The sequence below is a fragment of the Bufo bufo genome, chromosome 10, assembly GCF_905171765.1.
Source record: "Bufo bufo chromosome 10, aBufBuf1.1, whole genome shotgun sequence".
Classification (NCBI taxonomy): Eukaryota; Metazoa; Chordata; class Amphibia; order Anura; family Bufonidae; genus Bufo; species Bufo bufo.
The window spans coordinates 11363012-11383585 of record NC_053398.1 but is presented as its reverse complement, the minus strand read 5'-3'; the positions used below and the strand labels follow the sequence as shown (position 1 = coordinate 11383585).

General features: G+C 46.7%; 1 protein-coding gene across 2 annotated transcripts; it reads right to left on the bottom strand.

Annotated features, from left to right (window-relative positions):
• Positions 1-3327: 3327 nt before the first annotated feature.
• Positions 3328-15346, bottom strand: ALKBH3 (alkB homolog 3, alpha-ketoglutarate dependent dioxygenase). 2 transcript variants are annotated; one of them, XM_040410661.1, is made up of 10 exons: positions 15314-15346; positions 13858-13967; positions 12490-12584; positions 12210-12244; positions 10842-10889; positions 10565-10668; positions 8106-8194; positions 7209-7418; positions 6282-6380; positions 3328-3599 (listed from the first exon to the last, which is right to left on the bottom strand). In XM_040410661.1, the coding sequence occupies exons 2-10, from the start codon at positions 13928-13930 to the stop codon at positions 3516-3518; spliced, it is 837 nt and encodes a 278-aa protein (XP_040266595.1). In that variant the 5' UTR covers positions 13931-13967; positions 15314-15346; the 3' UTR covers positions 3328-3515. The 2 variants fall into 2 exon arrangements, with proteins under 2 accessions (XP_040266595.1, XP_040266596.1); XM_040410662.1 differs by having other exon boundaries at positions 15161-15316.
• Positions 15347-20574: the final 5228 nt, after the last annotated feature.

Sequence of the window (20574 nt, the reverse complement as noted above, 5' to 3'; positions counted from 1 at the left end):
AACCTTGTGTCAGATCAGGGCTAGCCTCCCCGCACTCTTCCCTCTACCCCGCTTTCTAACTGTTACCCAGCTAGCTACCTCACTTTCCTGAGCCTCCTCACTACCAATAGGTAAAGTAAGGTCTATAGGCTTGGAAAGTATAGTTTGTAATTGGCTTGAGAACTGGCTGAAGGACGGTGTCCAGAGAGTTGTGGTCAATGGTTCCTATTCAGAATGTCCCGGGTTATAAGTGGTGACCCCAAGGTTCAGTGCTGGGTCCTCTATTATTTATTTATTAATGATATCGAGGACATGATTAATAGCACCATATCTATTTTTGCAGATGACACTGAGCTGTGTAGTGCTGTATGGTCTATGGAAGATGTCCACACACTACAAGCTGACTGGGACACTCTGAGCGATTGGGCATCAACTTGGGAAATGAGGTTCAATGTGGACAAATGTAAAGTTCTGCATCTTGATAGTAATAATATCTGTGCTTCATATGTCCTGGGGGATGTAACACTGGGGGAGTCACTTATAGAGAAGGATTTGGGTGTCCTTGTGGATGGTAGATTAAATAACCGCATACAATGTCAATCAGCTGCCTCTAAGGCCACCAGGATATTGTCATGCATTAGACGAGGCATGGACTCGCAGGGCAGGGATGTAATATCACCACTTTACAAAGCGCTGGTGCGGCCTCATCTGGAATATGCAGTCCAGTTCTGGGCACCAGTCCATAGAAAGGAGGCCCTGCAGCTGGAAAAGGTACAGAGGAGAGCGACTAAACTGATAAAGGGGAATGGAGGGTCCGAGTTATGAAGAAAGACTAGAAGAATTGAATTTATTTAGTCTTGAGAAGAGACGTCTAAGGGGGGGACATGATTAACCTGTACAAGTATATAAATGGGCTATACAAAAAATACCGTGAAAAGCTGTTCAATGTAAAATGCCCTCAAAAGACAAGAGGGCGCTGCCTCCGACTGGAGAGGAAAAAGTTCAGTCTCTGGAAGCGTCAAAGCTTCTTTACGCCTCTTTCACATGACCGTATGGCTTTTTCAGTGTTTTGCGGTCCATTTTTCACGGATCCGTTGGGCATATACAGTAATTACATAGAAAAAATTGGGCTGGACATAAAATTTTCAATAGATGGTTCCATAAAAACGGAACGGATAAAAAAAAGAGTACATTCCGTTTTTTTTGCGGAACCATTGAAATGAATGGTTCCGTATACGGACCGCAAAAAAAACAAACGGTCGTGTGAAAGAGGCCTAACTGTAAGAACTATGAATCTGTGGAATAGACTCCTCAGGACGTGGTCACAGCAGGAACAGGGGACGGGTTTAAAAAGGGTTTAGATGAATTCTTAAAAGTAAACCACATTAATGCTTATAAAAACTTCTAGAAATCGGAGTCTCACTTTCTTCTGGGATTCGCGTCCCCACCGATCCCTTGGTTGAACCTGATGGACTTATGTCTTTTTTTCAACCTTATCAACTATGTAAAGTATATTAGGAAGCTGCGGAACTTTTTGCAAATTCAATTCCCATATTGTTAGCTACTGGCCCCCCTCCCCCGGGGTCTGCATCCCCTTCGCTCATTGGCAGCCTGGTTGCCATGGATATTTCATCGTTACCACTCTCCTACTGTCGGAGCGCACCCACATAGTGATATGCACGTAATGAGTGCACATGTGGGGGCTGGACAGCTCAGGGATGGAAAATCAGATTATGGGATGATGAATGTACCGGAAGTGGCGTGTTATGTAATGATAAACACGCAGTCCGTGGACGCTGCGGCCACAGTCTCCTCCAGGTGCAATCTTCTATATAGTCCATGATAAGCTCCTTTACTGGATCAGGAGGTGCAGGCCGCTCCAGCATCTGCTGCCTGACAATTGTCTTAAAGGGGCAGTGACCTTAAAGTCTTTATCACACTTTCAGCCATTTCAGGATGGGAAGAGGCTGACCCTAGTGTTCTTCATCTGGACGAGTGACAGGAAGGACAGAAACCCCTATGACCAGTACTTTATATCACATCTCCAGTGCTAAGAGTAGTGAGTGCAGCTCTGGAGTGTAATATAGGATGTAACTCGGGATCAATAATGTATGTACACTAGGGGTGCACCGAAAATATCGGCCGAAAATGTACCTAATCCATTTCGGCCGATATTGTTACATATCGGCCGAAAATATGGGGTGTGGGATTTGTCACTCACCAAGTAGCTCACCATCTGCGGGCGGGCGGTTTACTTTAAGTCACTGCATCTTTATTTTACCTTACAATCGTGACGCTCCAGTAAGAACTCTGCAGGCAGAGCGGAGGGCGGCGTAACGTCACTTACTCACGTGACGCGCCTGCTCCGCCTCCTTCATTCATAAAGTGGGCGGAGCAGGTGCGTCACGTGAGTAAGTGACGTTACGCCGCCCTCCGCTCTGCCTGCAGAGTTGTTACTGGAGCGTCACGATTGTAAGGTAAAATAAAGATGCAGTGAGTGATTAGTCTGCTGTGAGCAGCAGGGCCGGGGCTGTTATGGGTAGGGGGATCGGTCTATGGCACTGCTATGGGGAGGGGGGATCTGTGCACTGTTATGCCCATAACAGTGCACATATCCCCCCCTCCATAACAGTGCCACCCACAGATCCCCCTCTCCATAACAGCGCCACCCACAGATCCCCCCCCCTCCATAACAGCGCCACCCACAGATCCCCCTCTCCATATATAATATGATTTATTAAATTCATGAAAAAGAATTATTAATAAAATCATTAAAAAAAAAGTATTTTAAAAGTATTTGGGCAAAAAGGCAGTTTCGGTTTCGGTCAAGGGCATCCTGAATTTTCGGTTTCGGACCAGAATTTTCATTTCGGTGCACCCCTAATGTACACAGTGACTGCACCAGCAGAATAGTGAGTGCAGCTCTGGAGTATAATACAGGATGTAACTCAGGATCAGTACAGGATAAGTAATGTATGTACACAGTGACTGCACCAGCAGAATAATGAGTGCAGTTCTGGAGTATAATACAGGATGTAACTCAGGATCAGTACAGGATAAGTAATGTATGTACACAGTGACTGCACCAGCAGAATAGTGAGTGCAGCTCTGGAGTATAGTACAGGATGTAACTCAGGATCAGTACACGATAAGTAATGTATGTATACAGTGACTGCACCAGCAGAATAGTGAGTGCAGCTCTGGAGTATAATACAGGATGTAACTCAGGATCAGTACAGGATAAGTAATGTATGTACACAGTGACTGCACCAGCAGAATAGTGAGTGCAGCTCTGGAGTATAATACAGGATGTAACTCAGGATAAGTAATGTATGTACACAGTGACTATACACATATGCTTTTTAATCATTCTCTTAAATTATTATTAAGTACAATGAAACAAAAAAAAAAACATTCCAGTAAATTCTTGACAGCAGAATATACAGCAGCTTGGTTTACTTCATCAGATCATGGAGAGAATTGATCCCACGATGGTCAGTGAAGTTCACAGAAAATCCTCCAGGGGTCAGGCTTCTCTATCGCCTCTCTTCTGGGAGCATAATCCGGAACGTAAGGTTGATCCGGGGCCGCCGGTCGTGATATTCTTTTGGCACACGGTGCTGGAATGGAGAAGTATGAGATGTTGGATTACACATTGCCGCTCATTCCCCTGCTGCCCGCTCAGCCAATCACTAGTGCGCATTTCTTGCATGTCGAGGCAGAGAAAGAACAGAGTAGCGGGAGCTCAAGGTTTTTTTTTTATGTACCAACCCGAAGTTGATTCACTCATCCCTAGTTAGGACTACGGAGATTTGTGGGGGTTCATTTTTTTTCAGGATTCCATTTTAGGGTGTGTATGACTTTTTATTAAATTTTCTTGGGAGATAAAGTGACGAAAAAAAAAAAATTGGCCATTTTTATTTTTTTCCTGTTACGCCATTCACCATATGGGTTAACTTTTTTATATTTTAATAGTGCAGGCATTTTTGAACGCAACAAATGTTATTTTTTGGTTTATTTTTATTTTGGGGAAAGGTGGTGATTTGATTTTTTTAAATATTTTTTCAAAACTTTTCTCCACTTTTTTTTTTTACTTTTTGTTAGGTCCCCAAGTGGACCACAACTTGCAAGCATCAGAAATTGCTCCATTAGGGGTCATGCACACGACCGTATGACCTCCGAGACATCGGGTCCGTCATAGGTTACTATGATGCTGTGCGCATCGGGCCCCCACCGGACTATTGTCCTGCACTCATATGATCTTATGAGTGCAGGACAATAGCTCCACGGGCGGCCCGATGCGCACAGTTACTATGATGCTGTGCGCTCCCATGCACACGATGTATGCCTCTCCGGGACATATGGACCGTATGTATCGGAGGGCATATGGTTGTGTGCATGAGCCCTTATTCTGTATAGAAATCACTATATCACAGTTCAGTGCTGCCACCTAGTGGCCTGAACTGGGACATACTAGTAATGAGCCTGGAGGCTTAGTACAGGCTGTGGCTCATTATTAGAGCAGATCTCCGCTATGGGAAAGCGCACCCGAATAGGAAGCGTGCGCTTCTGGTTTTTAACAATCTCAGAGGCCGTGCTGACAACTGACCACAGCATCTGAGTAGTTAATTGTCCACGGTCAGCATTATCGCCGATCCTGGACAGTGGCTGCGGGTGCCTGCTGTATGAAACAGTCCTGGGGTACATGCTGTATTACCACCTGCTCCATTACTATAAGCTTTTTGTGTGGGAGGGGAACTCATTCCTGTGAGCGGAGGGGGGCATGTGGCGTATTCTGGGGCCACGAGGGTGCAGATCTGTGTGAGGAGCTTTATGGGGTGTAAATCTGTGAGGAAGGGCCGGAGTCGACAGACTTTGTTGTTTGTACAAGATTTGGGGCCCAGGGCCACATTTTGTCTAAAACTGGCCCTGGCTGTCAGTGTAGCGCTGTCAGGCTCTCGCTCTGTTGCAGGCACGGTGACAGTGGGCGCTAGTGCTGAGTGAATTGGGTTCAGACTGCTGTATCCGAACCAGATTCGTTTGAAAACTTCATTAACAGTATCGTCTGCGTACCACCGTAAAATGTATCCGCGGAGGTCTTTACAATCTTGCTGCTCATATTGCGAGACTTGCTTCGTCTCGCATCTCTGACGTGACACTTTGATTATGCGCATAAATTAGAGTGTCAAAATCCGAAGCTGGACTCAAAAGCTTGGGCTTTTGGCCTACAAAATTCAGGGCAATGTGGAATCCAGCAATAGGTTAGGCCTCTTGCACACATACGTTTGTTTTTTTTCCCCGTTTAAAAAAACGGAAGGTACTCCGTATGCCTTCCATTTCTGTATTTCTGTTCCGTTCGAAGATAGAACAAGTCTTATTATTGTCCACATAACGGACAAGGATAGTTCTGTTCTCTCAGGGGCCAGCTGTTCCGTTCCGCAAAAAACAGAATGCACACGGATGTCATCGGTATTTTTCACGGATCTGTTTTGTTGCGGACCGCAAAATACTGAAAAAGCCATACGGTCGTGTGCAAGAGGCCTTACTCTGATTAAAAGCAGATGGGTGGGAGTGGACGTATTAAACAGGGGAATCAGTCCCCCAAATATAAAATGCAAAAGAGAGTTGGACCGGCCCCTCTAAACTACGTATAAAGGGAGTAGGGATGAGCGAATTTAATGTTATGAAATTAGTTTGCGTTTCGTTTTGGTGATAAAAGGTGAATTGCGTTATGGATTCTGTTACTCTATAACTGAATGCCTTTAGAGCAGGGATGGCCGACCTGCTGCTCTCCAGCTGTTGTAAAACTACAACTCCCACCATACCCTGCTGTAGGCTGTCTGGGCATGCTGGGAGTTGTAGTTTTGCAACAGCTTGATCGCCTCAGGCTGGCCATCCCTGCTTTAGGGGCTTTCCGTTATTCATTTAGTCATAATAGAAGTCTATGGCCTGCATAATGGATCCGTCCCGTTTCAGTTATGCAGGGGCGTCCTCTCCTGCATGACGGAAACGGGACGGATCCGTTATGCAGGCCATAGACTTCTATTATGACGGAATGAATAACGGAATGCCTCTAAAGGCATTCAGTCATAGAATTGCGTTATGGTCCGTGGTAACGGAATCCATAACACAATTCACCTTTTACCACCAAACGAAGCGTGAACGAATTTCAAAATATGAAATTCGCTCATCTCTAAAAAGGGAGGAGTTCAGGTGCACGCTACCGCAGCGCATGTAATCAGGCGTGACCTCGGTGGCTCCTTAGGGGGGAGAGAAGTTGGAGGACACCGCGCCGCCCTCACCTGCCAGTCTTCTTGTGTTGCTCCCTCCATCAGCAGGAGGCTTCCATGGTCCAGCGGTACATGCACTCGCTCTGCATACGTGTAATCTCCATGCTCCTCCTGTAGAGTGAGGGAGCGGTGAACATGTAACATGCAATTAATCTGTTTTGTCTCCTCGTCATTTTCAACATCTCTGCTAGCTGTCAGCAATTTAAAAAATGGCTTGCCTCCAGAGGCTGAAAACCCTCTACAGACTTAATACTGTTCACAGCAGAGGCTTTGCTACATTTCTAGATGTTTCTCTCTCCCTATCATCAGAGACTGTCTGTCTGGCACCTTTATGACAGCACATACTATGACGCTACTGGCAGTGCCGCCATGTCTCCTGATGGGTGTAGGAGGCGGCGGTGACTTCTGCACAGACTGTAAGTGGGAACATGAATGGTGGTTAGATGGCTGACATCTCCAGTTCTGCTTCCCCCAGCGCCTCATTCATGCGCTGACATTAACACTACTGCCAGGAGAGGGGGCCGCGCTCACATCCTGCGGGGGAGACGTCACTCGTCACAATGTATTACTAAGTAACGCTGATAATTACAGAGACGAGCAGCGTTCTGCAACTAGATCATACCTGGATCGTTACCTAATGAATGACTGCAAGGGGACAGCGTGTGACTGTTTCCAAGATCTCTGCTTGCTGTCACACCATTTGCTATCTGTTCTGGTCATGTGATGGACACAGAGCAGCACAGCTAAATACAGTATGTCTTCTAAGCTAGTCCTGCATCTGTATCCATCACATGACAGGGACAGACAGTATTGTCTTTACTACTGAGTGACAGCAAGCAGAGATCTTGAAAACTGTGAGCAATTTATAGAAAGAAAAATAAAGGATTAGAAGCACAGGCTGGGATTGTGCACCATGGTCTGTACTACGCCTTCGCTCACAGGTGGAGGTTTCTTCCTCATCTGGAACACGCGGGTGTCCCCGAAGCTCAAGGAGGCGATGATGGGATTCCTCCCCAAATCCGGCTCGTCGTCGCTGTGCCAGTCAATGCTGTCCCGGTCGTGTCTGTACAGGTTGCAGAGCAGGGAGTTGAAGGTGTAGGCGGTCACCTCCTCTATACGGTCCTTCAGCATGGTCAGCAGAGGATGCCACTGCGGGGACAATGACGCCAGCATTACACTAATATACTCCGTGCTTCAATGACTCGCTTCACTTCAGAATCTCTTATGGCAGTCAGTGAATAGAAAATGTTTTGGTTTGCATTCGGAAGCTACAAACGAGAGGTCCGATACATTGTGAGGAGCACTGGACGGGATCGGGACAGCTTTCCAGCCTTGTAATGGAGACAGGAATATTTATATTCACAGACTGCCAGCAGTGATCTTCAAAATGTTAGGGGAACTGAACCATATTGCAAACGACGACAAACATAATTACAGATAGTTTAGCTGCAGAAGACATGGGGCGAGTGACTTCACAGCATCAACACGGGGCGTCAGCCGATAACGAAACTCTGACCTGGCCGCTTAACCCCTTAGATGCAGTGCCAATAGCGACCATGGCATCTAAGGAGTTTAAGCGAGGGATAAGGCTCAATCTGTTACTGCAGGGGTTAACTGGGGAAGATGCAGATATTTTGGAAAAAAAAATCAGCAAGGTAAAACTTGCCACCTGTAGTTTTCAGTAGTGCAGCCTAAGCTCTGGGCCTGTAAAGTCCATCGATCAGATCTCAGCCTGGATATTAACCCTTCTGTGGCCACAACTCAGCAGCTCATGCCATAACTGTGGGGGCTCAACCTATACGACAGACAGAAAACAGGGAATCCGTTGGCACTCACGTGAGGATTGGCCTGCATTGTCGAATGGGCGTAAGTGTAAGGGACCTCCCCGTACCAGCAGGTCAGTCGTGGTTCCTGGTAAGGTCCATCTGTCAGGAGATGAATGCAGAGCTGGAGGTTACAGTGCGTTCAGGAAGTCTTCAGACCCTGGTACTTTTTTCACATTTTTGTTTAGTTGTTCCTTGTGCCAAAATAAATAAATAAAACAAACTATAGTTTTTCCCCCATCATTCTCCTAAATGAGAAAGTGAAAAGAGAATTTTAGAAATCTTTGCTAATTTATTGAAAAACTGAATTCGTGCATTGACAGAAACATTCAGCCCCTTTAGGCCTCTTTCACACGGGCGTTGCGGGAAAATGTGCGGGTGCGTTGCGGGAACACCCGTGATTTTTCCGCGCAAGTGCAAAACATTGTAATGCGTTTTGCACTTGCGTGAGAAAAATCACGCATGTTTGGTACCCAAACCTGAAATTCTTCACAGAAGTTCGGGCTTGGGTTAGATGTTGTGTAGATTGTATTATTTTCCCTTATAACATGGTTATAAGGGGAAATAATAGCATTCTGAATACAGAATGCTTAGTAGGTGATCAATTGAGGGTTAAAAAAATTTACTCACCTTCTCCTCTTGTTCGCGTAGTTCCCGGTCTCTTCTTTACTTCTTTAATGATGAGCTGTGGGCTAAATGACCTGTGGTGACGTCAGATCACATGCTCCAATCACATGGTCCATCACCACGGTGATGTACCATGTGATTGGAGCATGTGATCTGACGTCACCACAGGTCCTAGCCGATAGTTCATCTTTTGAGAAGTAAAGAAGAGACCGGGAACCACGCGAACAAGAGAAGAAGGTGAGTTAATTTTTTTAACCCTCAATTGATCACCTACTAAGCATTCTGTATTCAGAATGCTATTATTTTCCCTTATAACCATGTTATAAGGGAAAATAATACAGTGAATAGACTGTCACCTAGCAACCATGCGTGAAAATCACACCGCATCCGCGGATGCTTGCGATTTTCACGCAGCCCCATTCACTTCTATGGGGCCTGCGTTGCGTGAAAAACGCAGAATATAGAGCATGCTGCGATTTTCACACAACGCACAAGTGATGCGTGAAAATCACCGCTCATGTGAACAGCCCCATAGAAATGAATGGGTCGGTATTCAGTGCGGGTGCAATGCGTTCACCTCACGCATCGCATCCGCGCGGAATACTCGCCCGTGTGAAAGGGGCCTTACTGAGAACTTAGTTGAAGGCCCTTTGGCAGGGATTCCAGCCTCCAGTCTTCTTGGGGATTGCACACCTGGATTTGGGGATGCAAGGATCGTTCAAACCCTGAAACGCATGGTCTTTGTCACCAATACATTTCGTCCATACTTCCTTGGAGTCGTACTGCTTCCGCAGCGCGCCGCCCATCTTTTCTATTGCCTGTCAAGTTTCCGGACCTGCACCCGGAGGGGGAATGCGCGCACAACCTGTCTGGCTCCATTCATAGCGCTGTAGATAGTTGTGTCCTCCACACAACAACAGAAGGTAAGCGGGCCTGGTACCCAGGGGCCACTTCCACATACCCCGATCTTGTTTCTCTCACCAATAAAGCTTATATTGGTGGAGGCTGCAGTGATGGTCGACCTTCTGGAAGTTTCTCCCATCTGCACACAGGATCTTTGGAGCTCAACCAGAAGGACCACTGAGCTCCTCTCCCCCAATTACTTAGTTAGGAAGAGTCCTGGTTGTTCCAACCTTCTTCCATGTAAGATTTATGGAGACCACTGTGCTCTGGGGAGCTTTCAGCGCACCAGAAATGTTTTGTCCCCTTCTCCAGATCTGAGCCTCCACACAATCCTGTCTCTGGGCTCTACAGGCAGTTCTTTCCTCCTCGTGGCTTGGTGTTTGCTCTGATATTCATTCTCAGCTGTCAGATCTTATATACACAGGGGGTGTCTTTCCAAATCCTGTCCAATCCCAGAATTTACCACAGGTGACTCCAATCAAGGTGTAGAACATCTCAGAGATGATCCAGAAAAATGGAAGACCCCAGAGCTAAATGTCAGGGGTCATAGTAAAGATCTGAATACTTATGTCCATGCGAAATTTTAGTTTTTCCTTTGTAATAAATTTGCAAACATTTCTAAAATTCGAAACCCCCTGACTAACCCCCTTCTTTTGCAGATTTCTAAAATTGTCTTCACTTTCACATTATAGGGTATTGAGAGCAGAATGATTTTTTTTATATTTTAGCACAAGAAGCAACATAAACTGAGAAAAAAGTGAAAGGGTTTGAAGACTTTCCAAATGCGCTGCATGAGGGGGAGGAGGGGGACAAGCATTTTTAGGACTCCAGAATACACCATGACGCTGGATACAGTCAATGTGTATGTATATATACATATATGTTATATAAAACAGACTTCGCCCTCTGCTGGCGGATTATAGATATAACCACATCATTTACCTGGCCTGATGTTGGTTTTCTGTGACCAGGGGATCTCTCTGTGTAATTGTTCGAACATCCAGTCTGCTTCTTTGGGGTCAATGAACCGGGGGAAGAGCCGGAGCCTGCAGAAGACAGCACAATAAATGCGGATCTCCAGCTTCTCCTCACATGTAGAATACATTGCAGCAGAAGGACATGACTAGAACGAGTAGTGTTTTTCACATGGTTTACAGCTGGACACTTGGTTAGAGCAGTTATTGCATTTGTGTCTCCTCTCCCCACAGCGAGCTCTCACCTGGACACCCCAGACGCAGTCGTGCTGATGTCATAGGCGCCTTCCTTCCTGGGAAGATGAAATAAATACATTTCCAAAAAGTTCAGAGGAGTCAGATAACCCAAAGTTACACGCTTGGCTCATATTCACGGTTTATCTGAGCAGACATTAAACATGCAATGAATACTGGAAGCCAGCAGAATAGTGAGTGCAGCTCTGGAGTATAATACAGGATGTAACTCAGGTTCAGTACAGGATAAGGGCTCTTTCACACTTGCGTTGTTCTGTTCCGGCATAGAGTTCCGTCGTCGGGGGTCTATGCCGGAAGAATCCTGATCAGGATTATCCCTATGCATTCTGAATGGAGAGAAATCCGTTCAGGATGCATCAGGATGTCTTCAGTTCCGGTACGGAACGTTTGTTGGCCGGAGAAAATACCGCAGCATGCTGCGCTTTTTGCTCCGGCCAAAAATCCGGAACACTTGCCGCAAGGCCGGATCCGGAATTAATGCCCATTGGAAGGCATTGATCCGGATCCGGCCTTAAGCTAAACGTCGTTTCGGCGCATTGCCGGAGCCGACATTTAGCTTTTTCAGAGTGGTTACCATGGCTGCCGGGACGCTAAAGTTCTGGCAGCCATGGTAAAGTGTAGCGGGGAGCGGGGGAGCAGTATACCTACCGTCCGTGCGGCTCCCCGGGCGCTCCAGAGTGACGTCAGGGCGCCCCAAGCGCATGGATCACGTCATCCATGCGCATGGGGCGCTCTGACGTCATTCTGGAGCGCCCCGGGAGCCGCACGGACTGTAACTATACCGCTCCCCGCTCCTACTATGGCAACCAGGACTTTAATAGCGTCCTGGGTGCCATAGTAACACTGAAAGCATTTGGAAGACGGTTCCGTCTTCAAATGCTTTCAGTACACTTCCGTTTTTCCGGATCCGGCAGGCACCTCCGGCAACGGAAGTGCATGCCGGATCCCAACAACGCAAGTGTGAAAGAGGCCTAAGTAATGTATGTACACAGTGACTGCACCAGCAGAATAGTGAGTGCAGCTCTGGAGTATAATACAGGATATAACTCAGGATCAGTACAGGATAAGTAATGTATGTACACAGTGACTGTACCAGCAGAATAGTGAGTGCAGCTCTGGGGTATAATACAGGATGTAACTCAGGATCAGTATAGGATAAGTAATGTATGTACACAGTGACTGCACCAGCAGAATAGTGAGTGCAGCTCTGGAGTTTAATAATACAGGATGTACACAGTGATTCCACTGACAGACTCCCTTTAAAGTTTTCTACAGCCCTGGCTGGACACAGAGGATACTGATGGGTGGGATACAAGAGACCACCACCCATGAGTGCACGCTGTGATACAACTACTCACTCGATGATGCGGGGCTCCGGCACTCTTCGGTTCACCTGAAACAGAAAGAAGGGGCACCTGAGCGAGTCTAGATAAAAATACAGAAGGAAGAATAGTATACATAGAGATCACAGAGCGAGCAGTGTATCTGGAGGACAGATACGGCGCTGCTTAGTTTCCATGAGAGCAACTGATGCAAAACTTTGCACATCCAGGATCTTTTTACTACACTTACCTGTCCCCCTATATATGCAGGCTGGGTGCACTATAGAGCACGGGGTGTAATATAAGGCGCACTTACCTCTGCTGGCTCTTTATATACAAACTGCTTGTCCGGAACGACCTGGTCACTTCCCCAGTGCTGGGGCTTTGCGGCGGTAAGGACAGGCCGAGATGCTGGGAGAAAGAAAACAACATTGTGTTGTAATGCAACCATTGTCAAGACTCCTGCTTGCTGTTCTGGAATTGGGACAATCTTATTTACACCCAGAGGCTGAAAACCTGAACAGATCTAATACTTCTCCAGTTGTATCCCATCTAAATACATCAGCAACACAAATCTCTCTCCTGTCAGGGGGTTTGTTACAGTGTATCAGTTTGGAGTCCAGGTTGTTTAGTGCACATTCCAAAAACATCCTAAAAAGTTAATTGGCTTTGTATAAAACGAGTGTGTGACCCATAGGGAGTTAGGAACAGGAGCTCCAGGGGACGGGGCGGAGAGATTTGGACCTCTGTACGGCGCCGCAGAATATGTTGGCATCATATAAGGAACAGAAAATAAAAACTGCAACAATACGAGCCTAGAGGAGAGCTGAGCATTTACAGATATCAGTCCAGAGTCTAAATGGCTGCAATCCCGACCGTTATACCGAGGCTCAGCTTTTTAGCTTCTGAAGTTTCCCAACCAACCGTATACCGAAATGGTTTTTGCCAAAATTCCCTCGGCCTTTGCAATGTTTTCATTCTATTCCTGAAACCAGAGTGCCACCTGCAGGCCATAGTGAATACTGCAACCAGGACCTGAAATTATTCTTAGTTATACAGACACTTTTTTTTTTTTATCTTAACCCCTTCATGATCGCCAATTATCTAATTACAGCCCAATTCTACTGCACACAGAGGACCTGAGGATCCTCCAACCCGGTCCATTAAACCCTTTGATCATCAAGAACAAGAGTGACTGCAGCATCATAGGAGGCGTCACCGTTCTTATCGGGTCACAGGGTTTTCGGGTGACATGATCAGAGACTGGGAGACCCCTGATGCAGTCAGTCCTGGGGACCCGGGGGCTGTCTGTATATGCGGCCTGCTGTTAGGGCACACTAAGCGTTGTCAGATCAGACTGCATTAGAATACAGCAGTAAGATAATACAGCAAATAAACTTGTAAACCAGAAATCCCTTAAAGGGGTGGGATACAAGAGACCACCACCCATGAGTCCACCTTATACTATTGATGATCTATCCTCAGGATAGGTCCTCAATATCAGATCGGTGGGGGTCTGACAACCATCACCCCTGCCAATCAGCTGTTTGAAGAGATGTTTCCATTCACGTATGTCCGGCGTTCCGGAGGGTGAAAGCCTCCCCAGTCGGGAACGCTGTATGCCAGAAGCTGGGAGCAGTGCAGCCGGCCTCCCCTCTGGATGATTTGCCAGATCTGACCTTACCAGGACGAGAGGTATTTTTGGCAGGTCCTGCCCACGCTCCCTGCACTCGCGCCCTACGTCTCTTGTCATCCATCCTCCCGTACGCTGCAGTCAATATTCATCACATGGATCTGGAACGAGAGGTCAATGCGATCAACGAGATATTACAAAGCGCAGTGCTAAAGGAGGCCACCGATTCCTGTACTTAAGAGAAGCTCCGGGGTTAGGGAAGGAGGCGCTGCTGTGACAACTGGGAGGAGGGGGAGGGGGGAGGGGGAGGGGGCAGGGCAAAGCTATCATTGGTGAGTTTAATGGGTTGAATGAGATGAGAAAAAATGGGGCTTCTTCCATGGACAGTTAGTGGCGCTGTTTGTGGGCCGTGCCTTGTTTTCAGGTGTAGGGAGCAGAGCTGCAGTACCTGGCACAGCCCATGGACAGTTAGTGGCGCTGTTTCTGGGCCGTGCCTTGTTTTCAGGTGTAGGGAGCAGAGCTGCAGTACCTGGCACAGCCCATGGACAGTTAGTGGCGCTGTTTCTGGGCCGTGCCTTGGTTTTCAGGTGTAGGGAGCAGAGCTGCAGTACCTGGCACAGCCCATGGACAGTTAGTGGCGCTGTTTCTGGAATAAGTGCACTCATTTCTCAGTGGATGCGGATCCATTTATACGGTCGTGTGAATGCACCCTAACGGACAAGGATAGTACTGTTCTATCAGGGGCCAGCTGTTCCGTTCCGCAAAAAAACCGAATGCACACGGACATCATCCGTATTTTTTGCTGACCGCAAAATACTGAAAAAGCCACACGGTCGTGTGCAAGAGGCTTAAATGCTATATCTACCCATCAGTGACTACTCGGCTCTCGTACCAAAAAGTAACATAGTTTAGGAATATTGTGGAACAAACATGATATAAACAGCACCGCACACCGCCGTACGCCATGTCCCGGGGAAGGTTTACCAGAACTAGATCAAAAAGGACATGAAGCCATAAACCATTCCCATAGCAACCAGATTTCAGCTCTCATTTTGTACAGACTCTTTACAAGATGAAAGCTGCTACCTGATTGGTTGTTACAGGCAATTACTTTCCAAAAGCAGGGCAAATGGAAAGTAACCAATCAGACTCCAGCTCTCATTCTGTACAGGATCTTCGGAAAATGAAATCTGTTACCTGATTGGTTACTTTTCATTTAGTCCGTTTTTTATTTTTATAAATGATCTGAAGCAGTTGCCTGTACCAACCAATCAGATTCCAGCTCTCATTCTGTATAGGTTTTCTGGAACTTTAAAGCTGCTGCCTGATTGGTTACTTTCCATTTGCTCTTCACCTTGCAATGCGGCTGACAGCCTGTACCAGCAGCGCCTCGTCTCCTCTACGTCCTCACAGGCACAGAGATACCTCAGCTCTAATGTCTGTCACACAGGATTACACATAGAGTTACACTAAAAAGCCGAGAACTGTGCGTTCCAGCTCCTCTTACCTGTTACAGCACACTGCTTCCGCTTCCTGTGTTACACTCATAAGTGTCCCTCCCCTATAAAGCTCGGGCAGAAAGGTTCCTCCGCATTATTTGTGAATTATACCCAGACTGGTCTGAGCACAAAGAGGGGCTATGGAAGCTGAAGACACCATAGACACAGCATGCCTGGTATATGGGGACACGGTAAAGGGCTGTTGGGATCCTTTCTAATATACTTTGGTGCACATTTATCTGATAAAGTGCACTGGATAGTCACCGCTTTTTGCCTCCATATGCACTTTCACACATAGAAACAATGGGGAAGATTGATCAAACTGGTGTAAAATAGAACTGGTTTAGTTGCCCATAGCAACCAATCAGATTCCTCCTTTTATTTTCCAAAGGAATGCTGAAAAATGAAAGGTGGAATCTGATTGGTTGCTATGGGCGACTAAGCCAGTTCTACTTTACACCAGTTTGATCAATCTCCCCCAATGGCTTCCTGCTTGTAGGAGGCAGTAATATTGCTTCCATACCAGGGCAGCCTCCTTTATCACCAGAAATACCAGACTGAGAAAAAAAGGTGGGTGATTTTGAAGCAATTAAAATCTCAAATTGCCTGCAGAAAATAAGCAGTTAATGTCAGCGGTTTTGGTGTTCTGTCAGTGGCAGCCTCCTTGGTGGTCAAGAGCAGTGAATGGGTCAGTCCAAAAATTCCTTGAGGAAGTGCATGAGTTTTTCTCCAATGCACTTTCATATGCTGCGTGTAGGGGGATGGGGGATGGGGGATAGGAATTTTTTTCAGAAGCGAAAAATACAGATCGGATCCTCGGCCGTACATAACAGTAAAGCAGGGTCTGCATGGAAAAAGTTTTAGGCCACTTTCACACGAGCGAGTTTTCCGCCCGGGTGCAATGCGTGACGTGAACGCATTGCACCCGCACTAAATCCTGACCCATTCTTTTCAATGGGTCTGTGTACATGAGCGTTGTTTTTCACTCATCACTTGTGCGTTGCGTGAGAATCGCAGCACGTTCTATATTCTCTCAGGCTATGAGCTGAGCGCTGCTATTGGCCAGCGCTACAGCCTGGGAGAAGGAGACCGCGGCAGGTTCCACTGGGTGGAGCCTAACTATGAAGATACCGGAGGCTATAACCGGAGAACGGAGCAGCGCCCGGGGATAACAGTAAGTACAGGGAGATCCCTGGGCGCCGCTCTACACATCTGTATAGTCAGTTTAGAGGCTTTATTCTGGTGAAAGGTCCTCTTTAACTTTGTGACACTTTGGTCCGCCCCCTCCCCCCCTTTTTTGGGCGTGTGACGTGACGACGGGCGGTATTATCCCTCTATATATACCTGCTTCTTTCAGTATACCTTCACCTGTTGATAAAGGCATGTTTGCCGAAACGCGTCCTGGTTGTAGGACATATTGATTTGATGCAATAAAACATCACGACTATACAAGACACGACTGCTGGGATTTATTTTGGATTTCAAGTGGAGATTGCTTCCTATCCCGTGCGGTGTGCATTGAGTGAGTGCCGGCTGATTTCTTTTTTTTTTAGTTCCGTGCATTGGGGACCACAATTTGCGGTCCCCAATGCACGGGCACTATCCGTCCAGTTCCCGCAACAGATCCAGACCCAATTCAACTTGAATGGGTCCTTGATCCGTCCGCATCCCCAAAAAAATAGAACAAGTGCCTCCGTTCCGCACCGCTGAATTGCAAGCTGCAATACGGGCCATGGCCGGCAACAGTTGTGTGCATGAGGCCTTTTTAAAAAATTTTGGGGGGGGGGACAAGGTTACCAAAAAAATGGTGAATCACGTGTTTTGTTTTTTCCGTTATGGTGTACACTGCGCAGGAAAAATATTTTTCTATTTCAAACATGGCGACACCTGTTATGTCTTTTTTTTTTTTTTATTGTTTATATATTTTTATATGTACAATTGGAAAAGAGGGGGAGATTGAAATAAAAAAATTTTTTACTTTAACAATAACTTTTAGCCCCCTTTGGGGGCTAGAACCTAGGGTCTTTTGATCCCTTGTCCCATTCGCCCTATTAGGCCACTTTCACATAAGCGAGTTCAACGCATTGAACTCGCAGCTCGTGTCTGCAGAATCTCCCTTCCTGACCTCCCAGGACTGACGGGGTCGCATAGCATTTATATTGATTTATGATGCTATGTAACCCTTTAACTGACATAATGCTGAGCTGTAAGGGTTACATAGCATCATAAATCAATATAATGCTATGCTCCCGTGTCAGTGCAGGGAGGTCAGGACGGGTGCTACCGTAGACACGCTGCAAATTCAATGTGTTGAACCCGCTTGTGTGAATGTGGCCTTAGGTTGAATTGGATTCTGACCCACTCATTAACGTGACAGGCCAGCGAATCTTCAGCAGCACCCTATCTGTCATGGTAACTGATTGGAGCCCCATAATTTCACTGCAGGGGCTCCGATCGGAAGGCAGGGGGAGCCGCATCGTGGCAATGTTGCGTGACATTTTTGTAATGATAGTTAATGGTGTTAAATCCATTCAAGCTGGATTTTTGTGCTATTGTCGCTCCGCAGCATGTCACACTGCGACACCATTGACCATCATTACAGAAAATGTTGTGCTACATCTCAATTTACCCTTATTCCCTCTGCCAGCACCACTGGTTTCCCCCAGTGATCCTTTTCCTCAGCTTTAGGGCTCCTGCACACGAATGGGTGCACCCCGTGGCCGTGCTGCGGCCTGCAATGCACGAACACCGACCGTGGGGCAGCTGCAGAAGATCGCGGACCCATTCACTTTAATGGGTCCGCGATCCGTCCGTTCCGCAAAAAGATCGGACATGTTCTATCTTTTTGCGGAACGGAATTACAGGACGAAACCCCACGGAGGCACTCCGTAGTGCTTCCGTTCTGCATTTCCGGACCCATTGAAGTGAATGGGTCCGCATCCGTGATGCGGAATGCCCACGGAACGGCACCCGTGTATTGCGGATTCGCAATACAGCAACGGGCAGCACACGTTTGTGTGCAGGAGGCCTTATTCTACTTACCCCTCTCTCACTGGTATTGGCCGCTCAGACCTCTGATGGGGTTCTCATAGACTAGAATTGGCTGCAATCTGCAGGGACGCTTTACTTTATTGGGGGATCCCAGGTGACCAATGACACACACGACAGATTGCCTACAATTAACTTTATTAGTATAAAAACCGTCTTTACAAACATCATGAAAACACGTTCTTGTTACCTCCGTGAGCCCGACCCATATGACAGGAGACACTTACTGCCCCAATCAGGATGGGAGAACCTAATGATGGTGGAGAGTTATCTGAACCAGTGCAAGGGGAAGTGGAGCGCTCAGGCTTAACCAATCAGATTGCAGCTTTTACTTCCCAAAAAGATGCTTGATAAATGAGAGCTGAAATCCGACTGGTTCCTGTAGGCAAGTGCTGCCTTCTTCTTATCCACCAGTTTTCTCCCCCAATGTCAGTGCAACAAGTCTTATCTAGTGCAAACAAGTACCACAGGCTGGATCCCACTGTTGGGGGTTTTCTGCGGCCAGTAAGAGTACGACAAGAGGCGCTTATCCAGGGATGAGACTGAGGTGTGGACTGAATCTTGCAGACCCATTCAGGTGAATGGGTCAGCACCTGCAAATGGCGGATACACGGCCGCTTCCCACGCACTGCAGACCGATATTTGCGGTCCGCAGCACGGCCTTGGTTACAGCTGTACCCACTAAATGAGACTCCCCCAACAAGCTGCCAACCAGGTCTGAAGTTTTTCTTGTTCCTTAGGACTCAGATACACGACCGTATGTACTTTGAGGTCTGCTAAACACGTATCGGTAAAAAATACGGATGGTGTTCGTGTGCATTCCGTATTTTGTGGAACGGAACAGCCGGCCCCTAATGGAACATGTTCTATTTTTTTGTGGAACGGAACATCCCCTGAGGAAGCGACGGCGAAATGCGCGTCGGGGTTAGGACTACACTGGTCGGTATTATATTTATGTATTATTCTTGAATGTACTGTCTGTGTGTATGCACTTAATCTCTATATGGATAGATACTATACTATTTGGGATGTATACTGTGCCCGTGTTTCCTTTATCACCTTAGGTGGTGTGAGGTATCATCTATATGACAAGTTAGTCAGTCATTCAGGTTTTGCATTTGATTGTGAATGGCGGCATTCGAGTGCAGTCCATTTCTTCTTCCTGTGTACGCTCGCTGCCTAGATTCTATTGTGAAATATTTTTGTACATGTGAACAGTAAAGTAGTGGTTTATAATACAGTGTGCGGTGTTTGTATTTGGGGGTTGTGATTCATATCGGTTACACACAGCAACCAAATTTGTTAGGAGCAGAATAGTTTTTTTTGGTGTGGAATGCACACGGAGTAAGGCCTCGTGCACATGATCATATTTTGTTTCCATGTCTGTTCCGTTTTTTTACAGATAGGATGCGGACCCATTCATTTCAATGGGTCCACAAAAAATGCGGACAGCACACGGTGTGCTATCCGCATCCGTATGTCCGTTCCGTAGCCCCGCAAAAAAAGAACAACGTCCTATTCTTGTTAGTTTTAGGCATTGTTACAATGGATCCGCAAAAAAAAAAAAACAACGGATGGCATACAGATGTACCGCAAAACACATACGGTCGTGTGTATGTAGCCCAACTCCCGTTTTTTTTATGGACCCATTGAAACAAATGGTCCTGCCTACGCTCCGCAAAAAAACAAACAAAAAAAAACACTAATAGACATGGAAAGAAAATACGTTTGTGTGCATGAGCCCTTAGTGGCAGGAAGTCGGGCCCCACAGCAGTTCAGCTGAGCCACATAAGGCACGGCATTAAAAACTGCAATATAGTCCGTTTCTTTCCACTGGTGCCTTTCTAAACCTTTTAATAGTTATGGCTGCGGTCAGTCTGTGAAAATGGACAAAGAAAACGGTGAATGTAGCCGTAGGGTAGATCAACACATGGCGTAATTTTAGTCTACAGACCAATCCATCACCGAATTTGCTCGTCTTACGTTCAGTTTGATGTAGATTTAATAATCACCATGCCCACCAGTGGCAGCCAATGGGCGCACAATTATGAGGTAAAATCACGTGGCCATTGGCTGCCGAGAGTGGCGTAGTTTGGCCGCTTGCAGCCAGTAGCACCAAAGGGTCGTAGCCTAAAACCTCATGCAGACGTCCGTGGAACACGGTCTGTGAGATACCGGACTGGATTAAGGTTTAATTGCAGGAAGAATGCTTTAAGCCCCA